Genomic DNA, 27256 nt, shown 5'->3' on the forward strand with positions numbered 1-27256 from the left:
AGCTGTCTCTTTTCTAGGAGCCTTTGGGAAGGTTCTGGTCCACCGTTTTTGCACAGGTGGCCAGAGCTGCTGTTAACCTGGATGACTTTCTGGGTCTTATTTTTGAGGTTCCAGATTTTGCCACCCTAATTCCTCTGAGGAGAGTAGAAAACGAATCCCTTTAAAATGGCAGCATGGAGAGACTGAATATCTTCTGCAACCCCAGGCATTTGCCAAACCCCCTAAATGAGAGAAAATACTTGAGGATGAGAAATCTTTTGAAAATTAGTTAAGACATTTGCATGTCAAGTCACTTGTGTGACTTTAGAATTGCAATAGGAAAAATCTGGAAGCTCCTGATTGGCTGCACACGGGGGACTGTGAAAGTAAGTGGTGGTCACCCTTACAGTGAAATACCCGGTGGCCACTTAAGAAAATGAGGTAGTGCAAGGCTTACCATGGAAAAGTATCCAAGACATTCTTCATTCTTTGATTTGTGAAATCAAAGCTCACAGGATAGCGTGTCTGCTATGATTCATTTAGGAAAACAAGTGAACTTATCAAAAAGGCTATAAATACATGTACTAATGCAAAATGCAGACAGATCAGTTCTGGATGGGTGATGGTCAACCCACAGTACTGTACAGTCAATACGGTACTGACTGTATTTAGTTCCAGGGACTGAAAATAGTGGGGGGAGGGAGAGTAGGAAGGTGAAGATTTTTACTCTCCACGGGTAACTTTATGCCCTTCCAATTTTTTTGAAGTGTTATTTACCACAAGCTTCTATTGCTTCTTTCTCATATCTTTATTATGGGATATATCATATATACAGAAGAGGGCATAAAACATATGTTTACAGAGTAAAAAATAATTGTTCAGTTAGCCTCATGTGACCCCACCTGGGTCAAGATATAAAACCCGGCCGGGGGCTTCCCTGGTGGCACAGTGGTTAAGAATCCGCCTGCCAATGCAGGGGACGCAGGTTCGAGCCCTGCTCTGGGAGGATCCCACATGCCGCGGAACAACTAAGCCCGTGCGCCACAACTACTGAGCCTGCGCTCTAGAGCCCATGCACCACAACTACTGAGCCTGCGTGCCACAACTACTGAAACCCTCGCACCTAGAGCCCGTGCTCCACAACAAGAGAAGCTACTGCAGTGAGAATCCCGCGCACCTCAGCAAAGAGTAGCCCCCGCTCGCCGCAACTAGAGAAAGCCCGCGTGCAGCCATGAAGACCCAATGCAGCCAAAAATAAATAAATAAAATAAATAAATTTTTTTAAAAACCCAGCCAGAAGCCCCGGAGCTCCTGGAGGTCTCTCCTCCATCACAATAACCTCCTTTCCCCTAGACTTCCTGACTTGTTAGATTTTCTGTTCCTTACTTTTTTTACAATTCTACCACCTATGGCATTTTCCTAAAAATATAATTGAGATTTGCCTGTTTTTTATCTTTTTATAAGTGGAATCATCCTGTAGGTGTTCTTTATCTGGTTCCTTTTCAGTCTCACCAATATCACTGGTGAGGTTCATCCATATGATGTATACCTAACACTCATTCCTAATCACTGCTGTATAGTATTCCATTGCAGGACCATATCGCAATTTCTTTGTTCCTTCTGTGGATGGACATTGTGGTGTCCCGCATTTGTTATTAGCAGTGTTGCTAATAACACACTGGAGATGTGTGGCCTGAGTTTCTCCAGGGTCTGTGCCTGGGAGAGGAACTGCTGGATCATGGGATACCCACAGCTTTACCCTTCCCAGCAAATGTCAAATGCTTTCTAAAATAGTTGCATGAATACATACTGTTAATTTTTAAAGTTTTTTTTAAGGTCTTTATGCAACTGGAAAATGAGAAGGTGAAATGGGTTGTGAATTGTGTGCCGACCGACCAGCCTGCTTCAGATCTTGACACGGCCCTTTCTCTCTGTTCTCCACAGCTCACATCTCCCCAAAGCTGAGGGAGGGGCTGGTTAGCGGGGTTTGCTGATGACACTGAACCGCACACATCCCCAGAGGGAAGGGATTCCCCAAAGCTGGTAAAGCCGAGAGGCCGCTGAGCCTACATGCCCAGCAGCAGACGGTCCATCCTCCCGTCTGTACTGCAAGCCCACTGGGTGCCAGGACCGTGCAGAGCACCTGAGTGCCTCTGATTTCCCAATGGACCCCGCAATGATCAGGCAAGAGAGCAAAATGTCAACAGTCCCACACAGTGGGGCAACTTTGCCAAGTTCAGGGTGTTTAGATAGAAGCTGTTCTCCCATCCAAAACCTCTCTTTGCTCTTTGCATCAGTTTGGCCTTCAGAGAGAAGGGTAACCAAATAGGAGATGACTCAGCCTAGGGCTAACAATACCGGCGTGACCCTCCAGTGGGCCCAGGCAGCATGATGGCTCTAAGTGGGATTGGCTGGGCCGTGTGATTGGCTTTGGGGAAAGACTCAGGTCGCCTTTGTAATGGGGCCCGGTGTCCCTCAGTCACCTGTTGGGAAGGAGGAAGGGTGGGTGCTGCAAAGGGAGGAAAGGAAGGTGGCAGAGGGCGCGCTCTGCCCACTGGGCCCTCCTGCATTTCGGGAGCAACCCCAGGAAAGGCGCAGGGTGGGGTCAGGGCCCAAAGAATAAGTAGCACCAACAGGGCCCCAGCACCTCATCTACTAACATTTCTTCAACAAACATCCTGCCCTAAGAATGCACAGTCCAGCCAGCCAGAGAGGACAGACACAGGCCTCAGTCACAGGGTAAGTGTGCGGAGGCCAGTAGGAGGCAGGGAAAGGGGGGAGGGCAAGGGTGGGGCCTCGAGGTGGAATCCAGAGTCTGAGAAGGCAGGTGCCTTAAGAGCGAAGCCCTGGGTCTACTCGGAAGGAAACAGAATGGGATTTGCTCTCTTCGCACCAGGTTCCTTACTTTGTTCACACTGAAGGCAGGATGTTGTCATCCCAGGCAGGTTTACATCCTAAATGCACCTCCTTCTGTGTACTGGTCTCTGTGTGCCCAAACAGCCTGGAGAAGCTTCAGTCTCCTTAGCATCTACATCACAGAACATTCCACCTGGAGAGAGCCTTAGCGAATCCTCAGCCGGTGGTTTTCATTCCTAACCCACTCTCTCTCTGTCTCTCTCTCTTTTTTAAGTTATGGACGTCTTTCTTCAAACAAAATGTTATAGGGAAGCAGAATATATAAAACGGAGCAAAGCAAAGCTACTCAGGCCAAAACAGGCGTAAGTGACTGGAACCTTTGCCTGGGTTTCAGAAAACTCTGTATGAAAGGCCCTGGGCTACTTCAGTCCCCTTGTACTCTGGGGAAACTGAGGCATGGAGATGTGGTCCTGACCATAAGCTCTAAGAAAGCAGAGACCCGGTTGGTCTTGTACCACGCTGAATCCCCAGCATCCCAACCCCACCCCAAGTCCTAGCACATAGTAGATGCTTAGTAAATATTCATTGGATAGTGACATACAAGCAATGCTGACTGTCTCTGCAGGGTCATCTGTTTTCCTACACATGAAATTGCTTTCCCACGAGACTAAAGGGAGGCTTGAACCTCAGAGAGGCCCCTTAATTGCCCATGTCTTGAATTTACAGCATATGAAAGGGTTTTATTCTCTGATCTAAATGGCAAGAACAAAAGCAGAGCAGTAAAGAGCCCAGGAGGATGAAAAGAAGCCATAATTTGCATCCAGGATGGAGGTGCCCTTTGTTATCCCACATCCAAGTCAACTTCAAAGTTCTCTGCTGAACAGATAGATGCACGTCAGTCACCATGGCAACAACCGAGAAGCCCAGCCCGCCCAACCCTGACAGCCCAACTCCAGGAAGCTGGGGATGGCAGGGGAGACAGAGGGACTACAGTGGGTGGGGAGTCCAAGTACCCATTCAGCCTGGCCCCTCTGTCACCCAGCTCTCTTACTGCTTCTCTGTTGAGGGAGGGAGCTCTGGGTCACCAGCTCCACCTCAACACACGTGAGCACCTGCTACGTGCCTGGGCATCAGAAGTGCTCTCCTTAAGAGCTATACCTCAGTGTCTGGCACACAGTTATTGAACAAAAGCTTGTGATGCGTAAATGAATGAAGAAGCAGCCAAAGTCACCTGAGAGCTTCTAAAATATACAAACGCCAGGCCCCGCCTGAAATCAGCTGCATCAGAATCGCTGGGAGGTACACTCAAGACTGGGGAGCTTCTTGAAAGCTGCACACATGCCTCTCAAGTCAGAGCGGGAGAGAGAAGAAAGCAGAGTCAAGACAGCCGCACAGGCATGTGGCTTGAGCTACTAGCAGGCTGGGGCTGCCACTCCCCAGATGGGTGGGGCGGAGCAGGGCCCCAGGAGAGGTTAGAGCTCTGTCCTGGACTTGTCCAGGGAGAGGTGCTGGGGAAGCAGTCGTGAGTCTGCAGTGCTGGGGAGAAGCCAGGACTGGAGATGGTGTTTATATCCATCAGAGTGGATGAGACCGAAGGGAGGGAGCGGAGACAGGGAAGAAACGAAGGGTCCAAGGTGTAAGCCCTGGAGCCCAATGAGGAGGGCCCAGCAAAAAAACATGAGCCATCAGAGAGAAAGCATCAGGCAATGTGGTGTTGTGGGAACCAAGAGAAAGAGACAAGCGCAGGCTGGGGAAGAAGGATGCAGTCATGCCTGGAGACCTCAGGGTACCGAGTGGGGAGCTGAGGAGGAAGAGTGCCTCTACCCCACGCGTGCTGGGGTGTTAGCCACTGAAGATGCCCCACCTGGCTGGGGACTGCCCATACTGCCTGGGCCCACGGGATTGGGACCACCCTAGAATCAGCAGGGGCTCACTGAGTGTCCTGCAAGCTGACTAAATGCATCCTTTTCCCCAGTCACAGTGGGAGTCGGGGAAGGGTGCTGGAGAAAGCGGAAACATGGCAATTTTTGCCTCCTAATCATAGTAATGGAGACAGCTAGGATTTTTTTTGGCGCTTGTAAAGCTGGGCACTGGGCTACAGCACTTCACGTGGATTATCTTGTTCAATCCTCACAACAACCCTTTGAGGTAGGTACTACTGTTATGTCGACTGGCCAAGCTGCCTGTCTCCACAGGCAAAGGCCTTAACCACTAGGATGCACTGTCTCTTCCGGGTCAGCACATTGAGGGTGCCCCCAGGGAAGTTTCTGGTATCTGAGTACCTTCCTCTTGATTCTATCAGTCACCTTCTTTGGGGGTATCTCTGGACAGTGGGCAGTCTTACCACCTGGCAGAAATCAGGGCACAGCTCTTGTTAGTTTGTGGCTCCACTTAAGGTTATTTACTGTGTGCCTGTGTGTGTGCACAGGCTGATGTGGCCAAAGAGGATCCAGTGGCCGATGGCAAAGTGGCTGGACCTCTGTCTGGGGAGGACACTGGATCAGCAGGAGGCTGGCTGAAGGAGATGGACAGCATTTCCTCCTGTTGAGGACCTGTCAGCCAGGGGCAGGTTTGTGGATGTTTATTCGATTTAAGGGGCCCTCTTTAAGAAAAAAATACAAAATTGCCCATTCAAAACTAGGTTTGAATATGAATACTTATATAGAATGAGAAAAAATAACAAATTAAAATGCCAACAAATACAAAAATATACAACTGCATGACCACACTGTCAGGGCGGAGCCAAGCAAGGACCCTGAGCGTAAGCTTCGTCAGTTTCCCGTGAATCACCTCTGCCTTTGACACACTGACCTTGATCAGAGCCAGTGCAAGTCTCTGATCCTTTGTTTCAAGCACCACCTTCTGGGGCTTGGCCTGGTCCACCCTGAGGCAGGAGATAGATGGGCTCCAGGCTAGACATTTACAACTGGCCTCCTGTTCACACCTCCTGGGGTGAGAAGAAGATGGGCTCCAGGCTGGACATTCATTACCAGTAAGTAAACAGTAAGTAAAATTACTGTTTACATTTCCTGAAGCAAGAGACAAACGGACTACATATTTATGACCGGACTCATGTCTATATTTTGAGATCTGCACCTCAATATAAAAACCAGTAACAGAAATAGGGTAAATAACCGGACACTGGACATTTTTATGGCAGGGACAAGAGTGGGACTAAACCCTGTTAAAAGATCAAGAGGTCATACACTTCCCATCCTTGGGGCAAGGGAGACATTGCACATGTGCAGAAAGGCTCCTTGGGGGTCAAAAAGGAGGGGGCGCCACCCCATAATAGGTGATGCCAAGGCCGTCCCATAGGCCTCTGGGCTGTAATCCATCTTGGAAAAATGTTGCGCACTCGTGTTGGGGAGGGTCCTAGGGCAGGGCAGGTGCGGAAAAAGAAACCAGATAATTGGCCAGAGGTAAACAGAGACCCGGAAGAACTGCCCTGTATAAGTGACTTAACCACCTCTTCACTGCGCTCCTCCTCATTAGGGGGGACACCCACACCCTTGCTCTCCGGGTGTGCATCTCTGCCCTGCTTCTGTCTTAACTAAACAAACTGTTTCTCTGTGTGCTCTCCCACTTGCTGTTTTGCTGTGTCTCTAATAATAAACATTGTACCTGTTTTTACAGTTCTGCCTCTGTGAGAAAGGCATTTTTCACTGGGGGCAAGAGCCAGAGGGTGTGGTGGCTAAGATTCCTAGTTTTCATCCAGGCTCCCCAGGTTCAATTCCTGGGCAGGGAATTAAGATCTCACTTCACGCCACCACTCACTGCTGCCTCTCCCAGATCAACCCCAACTGCGGAGGGGACAGTGTTAGGGAAGGTTCCGGCAGTTCTGAGCAGAGCCCACCCCAGTGGTCTGGCACAAGTGTTCAGGGGCAAAGGCTCTGATCCAAGCACCAATATTTACCTTCTCTGTAGATTAGTCATAGGGATTTACTCACACCACGGATGTATACCGAGTACCTACTACACGCCAACACCATGCCAGGGCCATTTCACCATGCACCTCTCAAATATAGCTAAAAGGTTTAAATGTGTAACATGGCAGAGAGCCTGGCACATATTAGTTGCTCATTAAAGCTTCTTCCCATCTGCTAGGCACCCTCCCAAGCTGAGGCCAAGGTCAGAGCAATGCATCCAGCAGCCTACGAGCCAGTCTCCTAGGCAATCAATCCTACTTCCCACCCATCAAAGCAGCAGCTACTCAAACCCTGGCTGGGGGGTGGGCATGGGGGGCGGGGGGGAGGGGGGCGGGCGTGCGGGTCAGCAGGACCACAGGGGCTGCCCAGGCCCATCCTCTCCTCTCTGGAGAGACCCAGAAGCAGGGTCACAGCCAGGACTGGCACTCCGGCCAGGTCTTCTGTCTCCTAGTCCCTCTGTCCCCAGCAGTCCTCCCAGGAAGCACTAGGCCTCCCCAAGCCCCTTCCGGTCAGAGCATGCCTGGCCCTGGGCCTCTCCACCCTCCCACTTAGGACGGTGCTTCTCAGTGAGAATCCCCCTCCGCAGCTGAGAGACAGAAAGTGAACCACAGGCCCCGACAGCAGCCATTCTTGGGCATCACTCCCAGGGCCTCCCACCCAGCAGATTTCAGGTGGGACAGGGCATCGGCACATTGTAGAAACTTCCAGGTGTCTTTCTTGCAAGCTCCATAAGGTCCGGAAGGCCCTGCTCTCTCTAATGAGGCTGGTGGATCTGAGAAGCATCCAGGGTGAAAGGGAGCTAATGGCAGAATTACTGACAGGACGCCACCTGTCAAGTGGCTGAGACCCACGTGGTAACATTTCAGGCACTCACAGGAGCTTGGCAGGACATGTGATTTGAGAGATGCGGGACAGCCGTCCGAGGTGCCCTTCTCCCGGCGCCCAGGGGCCCCTTCCTCCGAGGGCCCGGGCTACGGATGCGCCACCTGCTGGCCTCGGAGCGCGGGGCCCGCGCGGTCTGGCAACGCCCACCTGGTGGCCACTTGGGAAAGGACCCAGCTTGGGGTCCGGATGTGGCCGGTGTGCGGTGAAGTGGTGGCCGCCCTCCTTGGCATTTGTGCACCTAAGTTCTGCCCAGAGTTCTCCCGTGTGTGGCAGGCACTGCGGAGTACGGATGGGAGGCTTAAAAGAGAGAACAATGATGGTGAAAAAGACAATCATTTCATTCGGGCAGCTCTGAGTTTGGAGAGGCCCTAGTTAAAATCCTATAACAGAGGAAGGGGTGACAGTGGATGCAGTGGGTGCATAGGGGAGACCAGGAGTCAAGGGACACTACCCAGAGGAGGGGACATGTGTGCTGAGGCATGAACTTAAGGCTTGATCAGTCCTACAAGGGAGAAGGGCATTCAGGCTGAGAGAGCAGCTAGAGCAAAGTTCTCAACTCTGACCACACACTGGGGTCGATCGGGGACCTTTTAAATGGCTCAGGTGGCACCCCCGACCAATGACTTCTGAATCTCAGGGGGAGAGAGATGGGGAGACACATGAATTCTTTGAAGCCCCCAGGTGTCAGTGTACAGGCGAAGTTGAGAACCACCAAGCAAAGGCTTGGAGGAATGAGTTTACATTCCTGCCCAGGGGTATGGGAATAAAAAGCTCGAGCTAGATGGAATATGGGGTGTGTAGGGCAGAGATGTAAGAAATGAGGAGCAGGAAGGCATGCTGGGCCATTTCCTCAGAACCACAGAAGAATACCCAGTAGCAAATGAAGTAAGCAAATGATAGTGACCTTCTATTTACATAATATGTGTCCCTGACAAACTCCATGTTTGCATTTGAACAGGACTCTCTACTGCCTTAGGAAGGGAGGGGCTGAGAGATTGAATATCACCTGCTATTACCTCCATGTTTCTGAGGATACGCCTATTTTTGGAATCCTCTTTGAGCCTGGAAAACAGCAAGCGCTCAATGAACGTTTGCCAAACTGAACTTTGAATCTGATCCTGTGCTCTCACTTGAGCGGCCAGTCTTGATTACCTTTGGGTTTGAGGGGCTTTGCTGCACAGAAACTGGGCAACTGTGACTTCAGGGATGTCAAGAAACTCCACAGAGACCCTAGTCCCAGTGGCTGCTGCCTGAAATCCCATGTCTTTCAGTGGTTCTTGTTCACACCGTGTCAATTCCATTTCCTGAGGTAGGTCTTAAAGAGCTGAAGGGGCAAAAAAACCTAATAGGTTTGGGGAAGAGGAGGAAAGATCCAGAAAGGAAGGGCTGCAGCCCCCTCGGATTGCAGACTTCCTTTCTTTTCAAACTGGAACCTCCTGGCACTTTTCATTGGTTTTTGCAATTTTAGTTCTATACCCTGGAGCAAAATTCACCATTTACCCAAGAGCTGACTAATTTGGCCAATCACAGGACACAAGCTGATTTTTCCAAGATTCTCTCAAAGAAGCATTCAAGAAACTTTGATTCTCTCAAATAAGACATTTCTAATAACTGACTAGGGAAACAGTGCGACGCTTGTAGTACTACATGCGTGGGCCAACCAGTTCATACACCAGTTTGGAACATCCTCTCCCAGGCTGGGGTCCCCAGCAGTGACTCTGAGACAAAGCTTTGTGTGCAAGTGGGTTATCTGGGGGTGATCTCAAGAGGAGGGGAGACAGGAGACAGAGAAATGAAGGAAGCCGTACAGGGTGCAAGTGGGCAAGTGAGGCTTGATCCCCCTGGGGGAGACGGTGTTGAACGTGGCACAAGAAGCTGGGGCCATACATCCACCCACTCCCGTCGGTCACTGGTTCAGGGCCGCTCCCAGGAGCGTTCATTCCTTGGCACTTCTAGCCTGCCCTGCGCATGCCTATGCTTTAGTGGCCAGAGAAAGTCCTCAGGCAAAGGGAACTGGAATACCAGGCCATATGGGTGGGGCACTTACAGCATCTGCCACGCAGATGCCCCATTCACATGCCAACTCATTCATGAACAGGTCACGAGTACAGCCACCAATGAGTGCCAGCCCTTACACGTACCCATCCACTCACATAAGCATCAACACTTTCACATGCCAACTCATTCAGGAGGTGCGATCATGTGCTGCTTGGTGAGAACACTGGGCTACACCGAATCTGGCAATCAGGAACTATCCCAGGCCCCTGTGAACACAGGTGACAATTCCTCTCAGTGCCATCAGTGTATTTTACAAGGGCTGGGATTGCGCTGATCCCATTCATGCAGTCATTCAAAAAAAGAGGTGGCTCAGACTAGCTCTGTTTCATCAAGGGTAAATGGGGAGCAGCTCAGGAAGATTTTAATTTAGCTGAAAGTACAAATTGCAAAAACAAAAGGTAAATTTTTTCTCATGTTGCAAGAAATCCAGTGACATCTGTAAGGTGGTTTCATCTACATTAGGTGGGGCTTTTGAAAAATGAAGACAGGGCAACTAATTGAACTTTGGAGGATGGTGACAGTTTTTGTCTAATGTCCTGATAGGAAGGGCATTGGCCACATTTCTGCAGGGCCTCGAGACTGAAATCAGCTGTCATGCAGGGTGTGACTCTGAGGCCTCAGGTGACAGGCTGCAGAGCCACCAGCTCTAACTACACTGTCCCAAAAAACAAGACAGCCAGCTGGGCCGGCATCATCACAGGAGAGTCGATGGAGACTTCACTTTTTAAAAGGATTGTAACACTTCCCATTTGCAAAGAACAGCATGACATTTTTGTAGATGTGAATCATCCTGTTTTGCACCAACTTGAAAGACATGCACACAATCTCCATCCCAACGATGATATAAATGGAGAAGAAGAAGAAGTGAGGGTGTTCTAAAACAATGTCCCCAAACCCAATGGTGGTCAGCGTGACAAAGCAGAGATAGAAGGCATTTTCGAAGTTCAGCTGCTTCTCCCAGATGGGGAGGATGGCAGCTGCACAGGAAACGTAGGCGAAGACCACGAGGGCGATGATGGGGAGGGGAATGTCCAGCCTCTTCACCTGCAGCCCCGCCTCATCCAGGTTGTTGATGATGGAGTACGAGAGTCTCCCGGACACCAGCTCAGGACGCGAAGAGCTCCCTCTCCATGGCCTGAGGGGGCACCTGCAGTGTGATCCCTTTCTCTTGTGCTAGAAGTCTCTCGCACAGCTCCATGTTGCTGCTTGGGATTGAGGGGGCAGGTTTGGGGCCCAGGAGCTCTGGGTCGTTGATGGCAATCTTCGGGATGGCTTCGTCTACGGGATTGGTGTCAGGTCTTCTTTCGCAGGGGGGTCCGGAGCGCCACTTGGGAAGGGGAGGGGGGAGGAAAGGGAGTTTTGGAATTGGTTGTAGGACATGGCTAAGATGGTTGCCAGGATGTTGCCTGTGTCTGTGAGGACCAGGAGCATCAGGGGGATGCCCAAGAGAGCACAGAGCATGCACAGGTACTTGCCGAGCCTGGTGACAGGGTAGGTGTTGCCGCAACCTGAAAAAGAGGGCAGAGCCCGGGACTGCCGGCTGCTCTTCCCCCTCCCCTGCTCAAAAAGCTTTAAAGAGACCTTCTGCCATTTCCTTTCCCTGGCATATGACATCTTACATAACATGTTTAAAAATATTCATCTTAAAACTTTCATCCACTTGTCTGACATTAGGTCTGCTTTGCTGGGGGAGCAGGAGGTGAAACCCAGCTTCTCTTTAGGATGAGGGACGACTCATGTCCAGATCTTGGACCCGCAATGTCCTTGGCAGGAGACAACCCCGTGTTTGGGAGGAGCTGACTGCCTTGCATTTTCCCATTTCTGAGCACCTGAAGGAGGATGGGCCCAGCTCAGCTGGAGGGCTAGGAAGAGCACAGGTGACAGGACATGTGGGCTTTGCAAACACAACCCTCACCTCCATCATCCTCCATGAAGGTGCCGGTTTTTACGAAGCCACCCTTGTCCTTCCTGGGGTGTCTGGGCCTCTGTGTTTGTTTCTATATAATAGGCAATTACTATGTGCCAGTGGCGTGTACAGCAGTACAGTGTGTACAGCACGGTGTTTGGGACGGCGGAAAGCAGGACAGTGACTAAAATACAATGGCTGCCCTCGGAGCCATTTGTGACTCGGTGGGTCAGACGTGTTCATAAGCCAGAGTGAAACGTTGAGGACCCCAGCATCTAGAATCTTACCCACCTCGTCTCCAACTCCAGCTCTGCCATTTACTGGAAAGTTACGTGACTGCTCACATTTTCAGGTGTCTTACCTGTAAAAGGGGGATGACAATACCTGCTTTGTCTATTGACCAGCTGGAAGGATGGCAAGAGACCAGCACCTCGCACACAGTGAGCGTGTCGTTTCCGGGAGGTTGGTGTCCTCATTCTAATAGCTGTTTTTTTTGAGCATTTACTGTGAGCTGGGTATTAACCAGCCTTCATCGGTAGGTATTATCACCATTACAGATGGGGAAACTGAGGCTCAGAGAAGTGAAGGGACTTAGTCAAGAGCATACGTGTGATAAAGTGTGGAGCTGGGGGTCAAACCCCCAGGGCCATCCAGTTCCCAAGCCAGCTCCCTCCGCTGGGTCAGGAGCACCGAGGGGGTGGGACCCTCCAACCATCAAGAACAGGATTGTCAAGCAAAGAGAGGATGAAGCCTCCATGCTCTTCAGGAGCCCCCTCCTTCCATCACCCCAGCCCCCCACCCCCTCGTGTCTAGAGAGGGCGGGATCAGAGGGATGTCGAACCCCACGGCGCAAGTCGTTGGATCTCCTGGAGTGGGCAAGCTCACTGCCTTCAACAAAGAGGGAGAAGTTTCCGTATTTAATGCCTATGTTTAATTTTTGGTGTCATAAAGGATGACTAATACAGAAAAACCCAGCCTAATTATGTAAATTAATTGGAAGGCAATTCCCAGGCTGGCTCAACCCCAACCTCCTCCAGGGCTGCAGCTTCCTGTGCAAACGCTGGCCTCAGCCTCCGCCCTCCAGGCATACGCACGGGATCAGGCTGCCCATCTTCCTCAGGGTTCTGGAAGAGGGCTGTGGCCCTCACCAGGTCCCATCACTGTGCACCCCTCCCAGGGCACTCCACGCCACCCTGACTGCGTCCATGAGGTACCATTTGACGGCAGGGGTGGTGAACTCTCTGTGCGCTCCTATTGTTTGTGCACGTGCGTGCTTACTGCATGCACTGGGACACAGTCGTGAGCACAGCAGATACGAATCGAATAACCACCCTCGTGAGTTTGCAGTTACAGGTGCAGGTCAGTAACAAGATGTGTAAGACCACCCTCGTGAGTATGCAGTTACAGGTGGAGGTCAGTAACAAGATGTGTAAGACCACCCTCGTGAGTATGCAGTTACAGGTGCAGGTCAGTAACAAGATGTGTAAGACCACCCTCGTGAGTATGCAGTTACAGGTGGAGGTCAGTAACAAGATGTGTAAGACCACCCTCGTGAGTTTGCAGTTACAGGTGGAGGTCAGTAACAAGATGTGTAAGACCACCCTCGTGAGTATGCAGTTACAGGTGGAGGTCAGTAACAAGATGTGTAAGACCACCCTCGTGAGTATGCAGTTACAGGTGGAGGTCAGTAACAAGATGTGTAAGACCACCCTCGTGAGTATGCAGTTACAGGTGGAGGTCAGTAACAAGATGTGTAAGACCACCCTCGTGAGTCTGCAGTTACAGGTGCAGGTCAGTAACAAGATGTGTAAGACCACCCTCGTGAGTATGCAGTTACAGGTGGAGGTCAGTAACAAGATGTGTAAGACCACCCTCGTGAGTATGCAGTTACAGGTGCAGGTCAGTAACAAGATGTGTAAGACCACCCTCGTGAGTCTGCAGTTACAGGTGGAGGTCAGTAACAAGATGTGTAAGACCACCCTCGTGAGTCTGCAGTTACAGGTGCAGGTCAGTAACAAGATGTGTAAGACCACCCTCGTGAGTATGCAGTTACAGGTGGAGGTCAGTAACAAGATGTGTAAGACCACCCTCGTGAGTTTGCAGTTACAGGTGGAGGTCAGTAACAAGATGTGTAAGACCACCCTCGTGAGTTTGCAGTTACAGGTGCAGGTCAGTAACAAGATGTGTAAGACCACCCTCGTGAGTATGCAGTTACAGGTGGAGGTCAGTAACAAGATGTGTAAGACCACCCTCGTGAGTATGCAGTTACAGGTGCAGGTCAGTAACAAGATGTGTAAGACCACCCTCGTGAGTATGCAGTTACAGGTGGAGGTCAGTAACAAGATGTGTAAGACCACCCTCGTGAGTATGCAGTTACAGGTGGAGGTCAGTAACAAGATGTGTAAGACCACCCTCGTGAGTATGCAGTTACAGGTGCAGGTCAGTAACAAGATGTGTAAGACCACCCTCGTGAGTTTGCAGTTACAGGTGGAGGTCAGTAACAAGATGTGTAAGACCACCCTCGTGAGTTTGCAGTTACAGGTGGAGGTCAGTAACAAGATGTGTAAGACCACCCTCGTGAGTATGCAGTTACAGGTGGAGGTCAGTAACAAGATGTGTAAGACCACCCTCGTGAGTTTGCAGTTACAGGTGGAGGTCAGTAACAAGATGTGTAAGACCACCCTCGTGAGTATGCAGTTACAGGTGCAGGTCAGTAACAAGATGTGTAAGACCACCCTTGTGAGTATGCAGTTACAGGTGGAGGTCAGTAACAAGATGTGTAAGACCACCCTCGTGAGTTTGCAGTTACAGGTGGAGGTCAGTAACAAGATGTGTAAGACCACCCTCGTGAGTTTGCAGTTACAGGTGGAGGTCAGTAACAAGATGTGTAAGACCACCCTCGTGAGTATGCAGTTACAGGTGCAGGTCAGTAACAAGATGTGTAAGACCACCCTCGTGAGTCTGCAGTTACAGGTGGAGGTCAGTAACAAGATGTGTAAGACCACCCTCGTGAGTTTGCAGTTACAGGTGCAGGTCAGTAACAAGATGTGTAAGACCACCCTCGTGAGTATGCAGTTACAGGTGCAGGTCAGTAACAAGATGTGTAAGACCACCCTCGTGAGTCTGCAGTTACAGGTGGAGGTCAGTAACAAGATGTGTAAGACCACCCTCGTGAGTTTGCAGTTACAGGTGGAGGTCAGTAACAAGATGTGTAAGACCACCCTCGTGAGTATGCAGTTACAGGTGGAGGTCAGTAACAAGATGTGTAAGACCACCCTCGTGAGTATGCAGTTACAGGTGGAGGTCAGTAACAAGATGTGTAAGACCACCCTCGTGAGTTTGCAGTTACAGGTGCAGGTCAGTAACAAGATGTGTAAGACCACCCTCGTGAGTATGCAGTTACAGGTGGAGGTCAGTAACAAGATGTGTAAGAGCAGACCAACAGATTAGAACAAAGGCATCCCTCCTGGATTTGCATTTATGGAGCACCTACGCTATGCCAGGCTTTCGTGGGTGGGATTGGGATACAATGAGGAACAGGCAGAGGTCACGCCCTCTGGGGGCTCCTAATCGAGCGGGAAGCAAAGCCTTGAACTCAGCTCCCCACTTGTGCAACAGGACCCAAGGGCACCAGGCTCAGGAGTGAGCCTGCACTGGCTAAGCCTCCCGTTCCGCAGGGCTGGACTTACTGAGGGGGCGCGCAGGGTGTCTGTTGCCTCTTTCCCTTCCCCGTTCCCTGCAGGTCTCCAGCAGCTCAGCCCTCCCCTCAGGGAGAGGAGGCTGCAGAAGTGACCTCAGGACAGCATCGTGTCCAGGCTTCGGTGAAAGCCCAGAACCACGGAGGAGATGGGGGGGGTTGGGGTCTCAGGGAGAGGGAGGGGGTTGGGGACAGAGGGGGGCCCTGGAGAGGATGACCAACGGCCCAATGTGCCCAGGACTGAAAGCCTCATGTTCTGGTAAACCCTTAAATGCTAAAACCATGGCAGCCTCAGGCACACCAGGGAGTGGCTCGCTGTAGCCAGGGTGATTGCGGAGGGTGAGGAGAGATTCTCCGGAGCAGGGAAGAGAAGAGAGGAGGGAGCCTGGAGCCCCTCGTGGCGGGGCAGGAGCTCAGAGAGGCCTGGCCGTGGGGTCTCCGGAGCCTAGGCCCCGGTGTCAGCAAGTATCCCTGCTCCTGAGCTTGTCACAGGCCTTGCAGTCCTTAGGGGGTGTCGGCAGCAGGGCCCGGGGGCAGGCAGCCACCCCGTTTTCCAGATGTTGCCCGGAAGCCCCCAGCTCTCGTGCGCCCCTAGGAAAGTCAGGAGAGGCTCCCCAGTGGAAGCCCCCCCCCAGCCTCCAGGATGGAGTCCCAGGGTGAGATCTATTTTATTTAAAGAAAAGAATATCACATTTCTTACAGGATTTATGGAGTAAAGTGCCTTTTAGAGTCAGAATTCCCCGCATAGCAGAACCCCTAATGCTGGCAACCACCGTCGTTACTGCATTTAATGGACAAGGAACAGGGAAGTCAGGTGACACGCCCAGAGTCGCACAGCCCACAGCCTGTGGGCACCCCTCGCCTGAAGACCTCCCACCACACGCACGCTCTCCTTGGCAAAGGTGGGTTTAGTGGATTATAAACAAAGTCACTGTGGCTGCCTCTGGAATATGCTTACAATCCAGAGGACACGCCACATTGCAGAGAACGCGTCAAGGAAGTAAGTCTCAGAGAGCACAGGCCCCTATGAAGGAAATGCATTGCCTACCCAACTACTGAATGCTAAAACGCATAATGGAAAATCATATTATTTCTTATAATGCATGCCGATATTCCGTCAGTCCACGCCACTTAGCCTGTGAGTATTTAACAGACCGTACACATCCTAATCCAAGGGGGCTGATCCAATTGGGAATGACTGGGGATTGACCAACCTCATACCTTTCAGGGGTCCCTTTTGCAGCATCAAGGCCAGGTGCATTTCAGGTGACCCAGAGATGCAGGGCAGGAAGCAGTATTACCAGCAGGACCATTATTGATTACGGGCAGCGAAGAACCTTCCCCAATCCTCTTCCAGTTGTAATCACTGGATGGCTTGATGTCTTAATGGACTTGTACCATGAGTGGCAGCATCGTTTTCTTGGGATATAAACCAAGCTAATGCATTTCCATTAGGTCAGTGGTTCACAGCCTGGACTACCATTAGAATCACCTGGAGGGCTCTGAAAAATACTGATGCCTGGGTCTGTCCCTAGTAAGTCTGACTTGATTGGTGTGGGGTCCAGGCATGGGGGCGTGTAAAAGATATCCAGGTAAATCTGATGTGCAGCCTGGCCTGAGAACACTTGCCCCAGGAGGGTGCTTCTCAAACATCCACGTGCATCAGAATCACCTGGAGAACTGGCTAAAACACAGATCACTGGTCCCACATCCATAGTTTCTGACTCAGTAGATCGAGGATGGGGTCTGGAAATTAATTTGTATCTCTAACAAGTTCTCTCTGGTAATGCTCACGCCACTGGTCCAGGGACCACGCTTTAATAACCATTGCATTACATCAGTGGTTCTCAACAGGGGGCAATTTTGCCCCCCAAGGGACATTTAGCAATGTCTGGAGACGTTTTTGGCTGTTGCAACTCGCGAAGACAGCAGGGGAAAAGGTGGGTGCCTCTGGTGAGTAGAGGCCAGGGATACTTCCAAACATCCTACAATGAATGCAAGGGACAGTCCCCGCCACAGAGAATCCTCTAGTCCAAGATGCCAGTAGTGCCAAGGCTAAAAAACGCTGCCTTAGATCAGTCCCCTTTTGTTCTTGAGAAAAAACCTAACGAAACCCCATACTCTCAAGCCCGTTTGCTTCCAGTCTCTTCCTTGCGCTTGCTGACCCCCTGTAACTGTTGTTCCTCAAAGCATCCCCTGGAGCTCTGGGGTCCCTGAAACGGCCAGCTGTGCCCTGCTTCTACCCTGCTCGAAACCACTTCCCTCCCAGAGCCCAAGGTCACTGCTGAATGGGACAGTCACAGCACTTACCTCGTGGGGCTGTCATGAGAATTAAACAAAATCATGCATATAAAGCACATTGACACAACGCCTGGCGCTGGTAAGTGCTCAGTAGTGCAGCTATTAAGTTACTGTTATTCTTTCTGCTCCTGACCTGTCCCTGCTTGGATCAACATTCAGGTGAATGAGACCGGTTCTGAAAGAAACCACGTGGGGGCGCCCTTGGACACAGGCATATGTGCCCATTTAAGAAAGTGTGTTGCAGTAGGCACAGGTCGTCCACCCAGCAGCCATTCCCCCATCTTTCCCTGGAATGCCGCTGCTCTCTCACCTGATTTAGAGATAGATACGATCAGTCTAAGTCATCCTGGTAATCCAATCCCCTTGCCAGGGACTGGCTTGGGGGGTGGGAGGCTTCCAGGAAGAGTTTCTTGCCGATTATGACAGCCAGCCTTTTCTCTATCTATGAGATGCAATTATGCCTGGACGGGAAGTGGACCTTGGTGACCATCTTGTGACCCGCTGAGCAGGACGGAGAGAACCTGATAGTCAATGTCACAGCTGAGCGGCACATCAAGCAGCCTGAGAGCTGTCCCCCACTGGACTTCCTACTTGGGAGGTGACACATTTTCCTTGCAGTTTAAGCCAGCTGGGTTGGGTGTTCTGTCAGTCACAGCTGATCCTCACGCTGACCCTCAGAGGCAGGTCTGGGAGGAGTTATAGATTAGGGAACAAGGCTCAGACGGGCTAAATTGCTCACTGGAGGTCACACAGCTCTGGCCCAAGGTGGCTGGCCTCCAGAGTCCGCAGCTGGCCACCGTGCTCCACCTCTACCCCGAGTGTGAGGGGACCCTGGGACGAGTGCCCAGCCACGGCCCTCGTGAGCTCAGGCCCCCCGGGGATCGGTATTCTCTTGAATTGATGCTCTCTTGAATGAAGATGGGGCCCCAGTACCTTTCGCTGCCCAAGAGGGGCAGGGGCTGAGCAACGAGTCACACTTCTGGTGGGGACACTGACCCAGGAGCCCCTGACCCGTGGCTGAGGGCAGCTCCACCACCTCCACTCCTGTGACCCCCTCACCGCCAGCAGGGGTGGCTCCTGCCAGGCCTGGCTCGGCCCCTGCACCTGGCCCACCCTGCTGCCGCGCCGCAGAGGGAAGCTGGGGCCCTTAGTTACTAGAAGGTCCTCCGACGCTGGCCCAGGGACACGGTGCCTGAGTGCAAGACCAGCCCCGCTTCTCACAGCCCGCCAGCCTCAGTGGTCTCTTCCTCAGAGGGGCCACTAAGCCCCGGAGCTTTGCCTCCTGCCTGGCTGGAAAGCTCTCTCAGCCTTCTTTGCCTGGTTAATCTCCACAGATCCTTCAACTCAAAGGTCACTTCCTCAGACAAGCCTCTCTCCCATCCCCAAAAATCAGGACCACCCTCCCCCGTCCCGTTTCATCCACTTCCACAGCCCGAGCTTCTCCTCTCAAGCACGTCTGTGTGCTTAGCTGGCCATTGTCCCCGCCGCCATCAGACTCGGAGGCCCACCAGGGCGGGGAGGCATCCAGCTAGGTCAGCCCCAGGCCAGGCACAGAAAAAGTCATGTACACGGAGAGGCAGTGGGGTTTCAGGTTAAGACCCAGACAGCCTGGACCCAGACAGACCTGAGCTGTGCCCCCTGCAAAAACGGTGGACCTGCCTTGCCTCAGAGAGTGGGAATAACAACAACAGCTGCCTCAGGGTTGTTGCGAGGTTTGAATGGGCTAATCATCACAAAGAACTTAAAAGGGAGCCTGATGAGCCTTAAATACACATGCGTTAGCCAGCGCAGCCGCTGCTGTCTGCTGTTGCAATCATAGGCGTTCGGTATTTGTGAAGGAAGCAAGGAAGGAGAGAAGGAAGGAAGAAAGGGAGGGAGGGAGGGAAGAAGCAAAGGCCATCTCCACAGCCCAGTTCCAATGTCCGGTGTCACACAGGAGCCCACCGTTTGTGCAGCCACCGAGAGGAGGATGTGTGGCTTTGAGGGTCCACAGAGCCCATCTTAAAACGTGCAAGTGGTCACTGTAGGGAAGCAGCTCTGCCTCCACACCCTCCCCTCTGCCCGGGGCTCCGGAAGGGACTTCGCTGGGACAGTGTCTTGCACAGGAGTCTTTCCCTGCGTGGAGGCTGGAGACACGTATAAAGCAAGTGCAGGGAACAGGGTGAGGCCAGCTCCTTCCTCTCCCCAGGTCCTTCCCTTCTGGGCACTGTCATCCACTCCAACGGGACACAGGAATCTGAGCGGCCCCTGCTTCCAGGCGTAGCGAGGCTCTCCCCGGGGCTCCCCGAGCAGGGGTAAGCAGAGTCTCCACAGCACCCCACAGACCTGCAAAGCTGGCAGCCTAGTTTGGGGAAAGAGCACTGGACCTGGAGTGTCAACAGCTCTCGTGGGCGCCAGCTCCACTCACTGCGTGACCTTGGCCCCTGACATCACCTCTCTGGGCTTGGGCTCCCCGACCTGATTCACTGTGGGCTTTAAAGGAGGCAGCTTAGCACGGCCCCTGCAGGCAACTGTTAGCTCTCCGTAACGCTGCAGCTCCCCTTCCTCCTCTGCCCTATTGTTGGCGCTTCCGGTCCTGCTCTGGCACACCGTCCTCCCCCTCCACGCCGTGCCCTCCTCCATTCCCTTGGAGTCAGCTGCCATCAGTATGCCGGTGACTCTGAAACCCACTCCCCAGCCCGAAGGCTGGGGTAGCTGTGCTCCCGCGATACCCTGAGCACATCACACGGACCATGTTTGGTTGCCCCCGAGTCCAGGAACCTGGGCAGGCAGGTACCCGGCAGGTTGTGTTTTGTACAAGAGCGCTCACTGGGAGACAAGAAGAAGCCGAAACGCAGCCCACACCTCACTCACTGGGGCCTTTGCCAGGGGAATGGGGCCGTGCCCACCTGAAGGAAGGGTATTCTTTTCTCATTCGCACAAATGGGCCAGTGGCAGCCCTGCTCACTGCCGTCTCCCTGAGCGCAGGGTAGGCACTCCACAGCTGTTTCTTGCACTAAATGAATTGAACACTTCAGCATCCCCACCGAGGGTCCTCCTCCCCCTCTCCCCTGCGCCCACCCCCAGCTTTCTGTCACAGGCCTGCCCTCGCCCCTGGACTTACCCACTGTGCTGATAAATGTGCAGCAGAAAATCAGTGAGCTCAGGAAGGACCAGTCTGCAGACCCGCCAAACCACTGGGGCTTCACCTTCTGCAGCAGCTTCGCGAGATCCCGCTTCCTGCCTTCCTCAACTCCAGAAAGAGATGACCAGCGTGAGAGAGAAGGTTATACCCTTTAAAACAGGTCCCGCCCAGGGGGAGGGGCGTCTTCCCCAGGGACCACGCCCCCTGCCTTGTGGCCCTCACCAACACTAAAAGGAGGATCTCAGAGCCCTTTGTTCAGTGTCTCTGCAGTTTAGGTACTGCTCCAGCACCTGCAGCGGTTAGGAGGCCACGTAACCCTGTGTGCTGAGCACCCAAGAGAGAGGCCCACGGGGGTCCGGCCTGAGCTCAGCCATGGAATTGCCCTGTGGCCTTTCTGAACTTTCTGAGCCTTGCAAAGGGGCCTACTAACTTCTGCTCTGTCTCTTTCACCGGGTTTGAGAACTGAAAGAAAAAGGCTTTTATGAAATGCAAGCTCTTGCGTGACTGCAAACCATATCCACTCCTGGAAGCCATTAAGCCTGATGGAGTGCGGTGATCATACTGGGATCAGCTGGCTGAGGACGCCTGGGAAGACGTGGCGGAAGCAAGCCTGGGGGCCCTGGTTTCTCAGGGAGGTGTCCAAATGGTACCTTTGGCCTGGCAGCCAGTGGGTTTTAGGGATCCCAGAAGTCACCTGCCAGCTGGCACAGTTGTAAGAAGATGTCACAGAGCCTGGCACAGCAGGAAGTCACCACTCGTTTGAATGGGCACCAACCTGGGAGTCCAGACACCTGCAATCTAGACCCAGTTCTGACCCTGACTAGTTCCTGTAGCCGTGGACAAGAGGCTTCTTTCTGAGCCTCAGTTTCCCCATTGGGGAGGCAGCATGACGTGGCTTTGGAATCTAAATGCCTGGGGTTGAATCCCTGGCTCCATTTTCTAGTGGGTGACCTTGGGCAAGTTGTTTAACTCCCAGTGTCTCAGTTTCCTGATCTGTAAAAGGGGGACAATTCATATCCACCTCATAGGGTGGGTGTGAGGATCAAGTGAGATAGCGCATGAAAAACACTTGGCACGGTCTGCACTAACCAGCACTTACTGAGCATTTTAATCTCCAGTGAAAATCAGTACAAAATGCGGATGGACCAGCTCTGTTTTCCTATACCATTCTGTGCATCAGAATCACCCAGGAAACTTTTTAAAAATAAGATTCCCAGCCCGGTCCTGGAGATCCTGATTAAGTGGGTTTGGGGAAGAGCCTGGGGATGTGTATTTTAGACCAGCTCCTTGGATGATTCTGATGCGTGGCCAGGTTTGGAAAGCCCTGAACATGTTGACAGTCTGGACCCAGTGATGGCTCAGAGTGTCTGATGGCAGACGGCATCTCCTGGGTCATCTGAGTAGGCTGTGTCTGTCTGGCACAGATGCAGAGAGAAGGAGTAGGACCCTCTATGGAGAGGAGACTCTGCCACCTGTGATCAGCCTCTGGTCCGCCCCTGCTGAAAGGACCTCCCAGAGGGTGGAGGGGTCATTACCAGCCTGGCTGAGGACCTGTCATACCATGGGACCCTGTTCTTCCCTTGAACTTTAGAGTCTGTTTTTCCTTTGTCTTTTATTTACGCTCTATTATTTTATCTTGCTCTGTTGAATGCATCTTTCCAAGCTTTAGGGGACAGTGTGGAAATAAGTGACAAATACGAATGAAAAGCAATAAGGACATATATAAAGTGCCTTGTGCCTTCCAAGAGGCTTCATGTCCATTACCTCATCTGCTTCCCACAGGGTCCCTGTGATTGGCGGGCCTGAGATTGTGGGCCTTCTTCTCCCTGGCAGACTGAGACCCAGGGAGGGCAATCTGCCCCAGATCACACAGCAAGCTGGGAGAGCAACTGGGACTGAAGCCAGGACCCAAGTTCTTCTCACAACACCTCCCTTCTCCCCTGAGTCCGACCACAGAAAAAGGCCACTTGAAACAAGAAGTAGGAGAGCAGGGGGCAGGCTACTATCTTGGCAGTCCAAGCCCAATTTGGATTGTTCCTTGAATTCCAGTCCTTGTAAACTGAATCATGGGGTGGGGCAGGCAGTTCTGAGGACCAGCCTAGGAACCCACGGCTCCAGATCTGGTCACCCATCCACCCCACCCCACCTCATCAAATCTCCAGCAGTCCATCCTCCTCAGAGTCTGCCGGCCTGGGTGGGGCTGGGAGCTGAGGCAAAGGGAAGGGAGCGCCCGCTGGGTGCTCAGCACTTTTCCTACGTTCTTTACATCAACCCTGAGAGGCCGTCCATTATTCCCACCCCCATTTTACAGAGGGGAAAACTGAGGCCCAGAGAGAAGTCCCTTGCCTAAGGTTGCCCAGGAATGGGCAGGATGCAAGCAGAGGGCTCCCAGACTCAGCTTCCTACAAGGCAGTTCTCTGCTCTCTGGGGCCTGCCTCTACCCAGAGAGAAAAGGCCCGCCCTGCCCAGGTACGCCACCTACCTGTTCTGTTGCATTTCAAGATGTCACAGAGCTTCTCCAGGAACTCCTCAAACTCCGGGTCATCTGCCCCCAGGTCCTGGCTGCCCTCAGTGGCTGAGAGGAGCGCGGCACCCACCAGCGCGTACGTCACCAGGGAGCAGTGGAAGCAGAGGCGAGGGAAGATTTTCTTCAGGGCCTCCCAGCAGCACCTCCTATCTTGAGGCGCCCCGCAGCCTCCATCCTCCCAGGAGTGGGCAGGACAGGAGCTGCTGGAAGAGGGAGGAGCCTAGAGGTCCCGCCAGGAGGAGGAGGGGGAGTGCCCCGAGAATGACCCGGCTCCAGCGCTAAGTGGATGGTGCCAGCGCTTCCCCCAAGGACTTGAGAAGCAGGCGGCACTCCTTGCGCGTTCACTTCCTGAGAGTTTCTCAGATAGCGCGCCCCCTAGTGTCTCAAATTACTATTGATCCACCAGGCAGGTGCGCTCCCAGCAGCCTGGCCAGCCCGAGAGCTAACCTTCAGGGGCTTTGGGAGGAATGCGTGGTGGTTGCTTTGTGCTTTGGTCTTTCCCATCCCAAAGTTGCGCTTTTGACTCCAGGTACCAAATGTGACTTTTGGCTTTTAGTCAAGTGATCATCCTTCCTGGGGGTTGTCTGTGGTACCCTGACTCTTGGACAGGTAGAAATAATAGTAATTAGTGCGGCCAGAGCTCCACAGTTTACAAATGGCCTTCATTCTGTGTGGATCTAATTATTGGTCCCAATTCTTCATTCCCCTCTAGCATACCCAGACTTGCCTTGGCCTCAAGGTGGGCAGAGCATACTTCCTTCTTAGCCTTGGACTAAGCCACGTGACTTGCTCCAGCCAATCAGGTGTTAGCAGACATGACGTAAGCAGGGACCTGAAAAGTGAACGTACAATGGGACCTGCTCCCCTGTGCCTTGCCTCTGACACTAGGGGAAAAAAAGTGCCCCACATGGTGGATGTGGAGATGTGTGGGGGTTTAGATCCCCCTTCATGAAAGGTTCCTCCATGCAGCTTCGAAGAGCATGGTTCCAGACAGCCTCCAGCTATTCGTTCTTTCGGGGTTTGCTTCAGCTTTCAGGCCCTGTTCTCCGGGAAGGCCTTGTCCAATGGCTGAGCAAGGTGGGGTACAAGAGCTTAACCATTTCTGCCGCCTGCCGGACTCCTCCAACATGAAATCTTCGCTCTCTGTTGGTCTGCCAGAGATTTTGCCAGGCCTGCATCGTGATATGAAGGCTCCCCTTGTCCCATCCTGTTTCCTCCCTTCGCCTTTACTTCCCAATAAATAGAGCTTTTGGATGCCTTACTCTATCTGTGTCTGCTTCGCAGAGGATCCAACCTGCGCTAGTGGGCAACAGGAGTGACCTGAGAGAGCAGGCTCTTAAATGGGGTTTCAGCGCTGGGTCGCTCAGTACCCACTGGTAAGGAGATGGCGTGCAGGCAGCTCTTGGCTCAAGGTGGCCATCCAGTTGTTACACTTTTGGCAATGGTGAGCTGGGATGGTGTGCAGGTGCAACAATTCAGGCATTTAAAACATACGAGAGGAATGATAAATATAAGGATAAGTTTGGATGGTTATTAGGAAGTTGCATTGATCCCCTGAAGGCAAACTTAGAAAGGGAGGTTAGTAGGACAAAGCACGGCCTCCACTGCAGTTGAACTCAGGACGGCAACTGATTTTCATTGTCTCCTTACTTCACTATTCATTCTAAATTCTCCTTGCCCTCTGCCACCTCTTTTACTGCTTTCAGTGGATTTCCCAATGGCATGACCCAAATTCTCATTCCTGAAGGGTCTGAGATCTTGGTAACCACAGCCTTTCCAGGTTGGACTTGCTTGTGTTTGTCCATTGGGTCACCTGATTGCCACCCATATTCCTCCCTGCTCCCATTGTGTGAAAGCCTTAATATGGGGTATAGTGATTCCTCCTACTTTATTCTTCTTTTTCAAGATTGTTTTAGCTACTTTAAGGACCTACTGTATAGCACAGGGAACTATACTCAATATCTTGTAATAATCTATAAGGGAAAAGAATCTGAAAAAGAGCATATATAAATATATATACACATATATATGTATATATATATATATAACTGAATCACTTTGCTGAAACTAACACAACATTGTAAATCAACTATACTTCTAAACAAAAGGCCTTTCTATATGTTTTTAAATAATCTTATCTATGTCTACATAAAACCTTACTGGGATTTTTATAGGAATTGCATTAAACCCATAGATCAATGTGGGGAGACTTGACCTCTTACCATGTTGAGCCCTCCACTCCGTGAACACAGTATGTCTCCTGTCTGTCTCTCCTGGCCATTGCTTTTGAACAACACCTTAGCGTGTGCCCATTATTCTTTACCCAAGTCAAGAATCAACATTGTAAGATAACAATGCATAAGTCATTTGTTATTTGTTATGTAATGCATTCTGAGTGCTATTTAATGTGTTTAGGGGCAATGTTAATGGATGAAAGTATTAGATGGTAGAGGTCAGAAAGTGTGTTTGTACTCCTCTTTTTAAGTCTTTTTAGAAGACATATTTCAACATCTAGAATAGTCTAGAGAATAACAGAACCTGTGTACTCATCACCCTTGATGATAGGCATCATGATGTAATGCACCTTCTGGAGGTAGACTGATTGCTGGGAAGAGAAGGACCCTGTGATGGGCCACAAACTGACAGTAAGTGAGCTCCAGCTCATTGGCCAGATTATCTAGCTGCATGTCACTCAATGTGTGTGTGCAAGAGTCTTTTCACCACATTTCGGCCAATGTGATGGTGGCAGCAGGAATGCGTAAGAACCCACAAGAGAAGGGGACTCTTGTGGATAAAGTCAGGGCCATGAAATCCAGCCACCACTCTCCACTACATGAAACGCCTTTGAAGTGATCTGAGTTTCTTTTGTCTTTAGAAAGGAGAAATTTTCCTACAGTCCCATAGGTTATCCAGACCCTTCTCCTAGGAAGGAAGTGAGACAGGGTAGCTACAGTCCTCTTCCTGAAGCCTAAATCTCTCTCTTAATGAGGCATCAGATGGACCAGACAAGAAGCCATTCCTGAGGGTCGGCTAGAGACTAGAGTACGTGAGGGCAATTAAAATCCCAATGTCCATCAAAGGAGAGGATGTAGATACATGGGTTTATGCACTTAAATATAGTGAGGGATGAATGACAAAGTGAGATGCAAACACTATGTGGCTTACGGAGTCGGAAGAAAGAGGGATGCTGTGAGCTCGAGTGGGGCCCCAGCAGCCCTCATGAAAGAGAAGAATTCAAAATACAACAAAGGGGACTTCCCTGGTGGTGCAGTGGTTAAGAATCTGCCTGCCATTGCAGGGGACACAGGTTCGAGCCCTGGTCCGGGAAGATCCCACATGCCGCAGAGCAACTGAGCCCATGCGCCACAACTACTGAGCCTGCGCTCTAGAGACTGCAAGCCATAACTACTGAGCCCGTGTGCCACAACTACTGAAGGCCGCACACCTAGAGCCCATGCTCCGCAACAAGAGAAGCCACCGCAATGAGAAGCCTGCTTGCCACAACAAAGAGTAGCCCCCGCTTGCCGCAACTAGAGAAAAGCCTGTGCGCAGGAACAAACACCAAACGCAGCCAAAAATAAAAATTAATTAATTAATTAAAAAAATATATCAAAGGAAGAGATGAATAATAGACAGATGAGAGCATATCCATGGTAATAGATTGGACTGAGGTCAAATTTTCTAGTTCTGGAGGTGGGGCTAAGGGTTGATGGAAATAATAGCAAGGATTTTTCCCCTTCTAAACAAGTGGCTTTTTTGCAGAGAACACAGGTGCATAAGATGCAGGTAAAATAAAATCACTTTCCTTTTGAGCCAGTGAGATGGAAATTGCACACATCACTTCTGCTCACATTCAGTTGATGAGAATTTTGTCACACCCAGCCACAAGGTCATCTGGAAAATGTAAATGTAGCATCTAGCAGGTGGCAACTGCCCAGGAAGAAGAGGGGAATTGATTATGAGGACACAACTGACCACAACCACACTAACAGAG

At 51.6% G+C, this 27256-nt stretch overlaps 1 protein-coding gene across 1 annotated transcript; it reads right to left on the reverse strand.

Annotated features, from left to right (window-relative positions):
* Positions 1 to 7157: 7157 nt before the first annotated feature.
* On the reverse strand, positions 7158 to 24440 carry KCNK18 (potassium two pore domain channel subfamily K member 18; the record flags this gene model as incomplete). Its single annotated transcript, XM_082424982.1, is given in 6 exon segments — positions 7158 to 10829; positions 10831 to 11069; positions 11072 to 11215; positions 20715 to 20862; positions 23141 to 23482; positions 24360 to 24440. Coding segments are annotated over 6 exon segments (1359 nt in total). The 3' UTR covers positions 7158 to 10424.
* Between the last annotated feature and the right edge of the window lie 2816 nt (positions 24441 to 27256).

The sequence above is a fragment of the Balaenoptera physalus genome, assembly GCF_965194825.1.
Source record: "Balaenoptera physalus genome assembly, chromosome: 14".
NCBI lineage: Eukaryota > Metazoa > Chordata > Mammalia > Artiodactyla > Balaenopteridae > Balaenoptera > Balaenoptera physalus.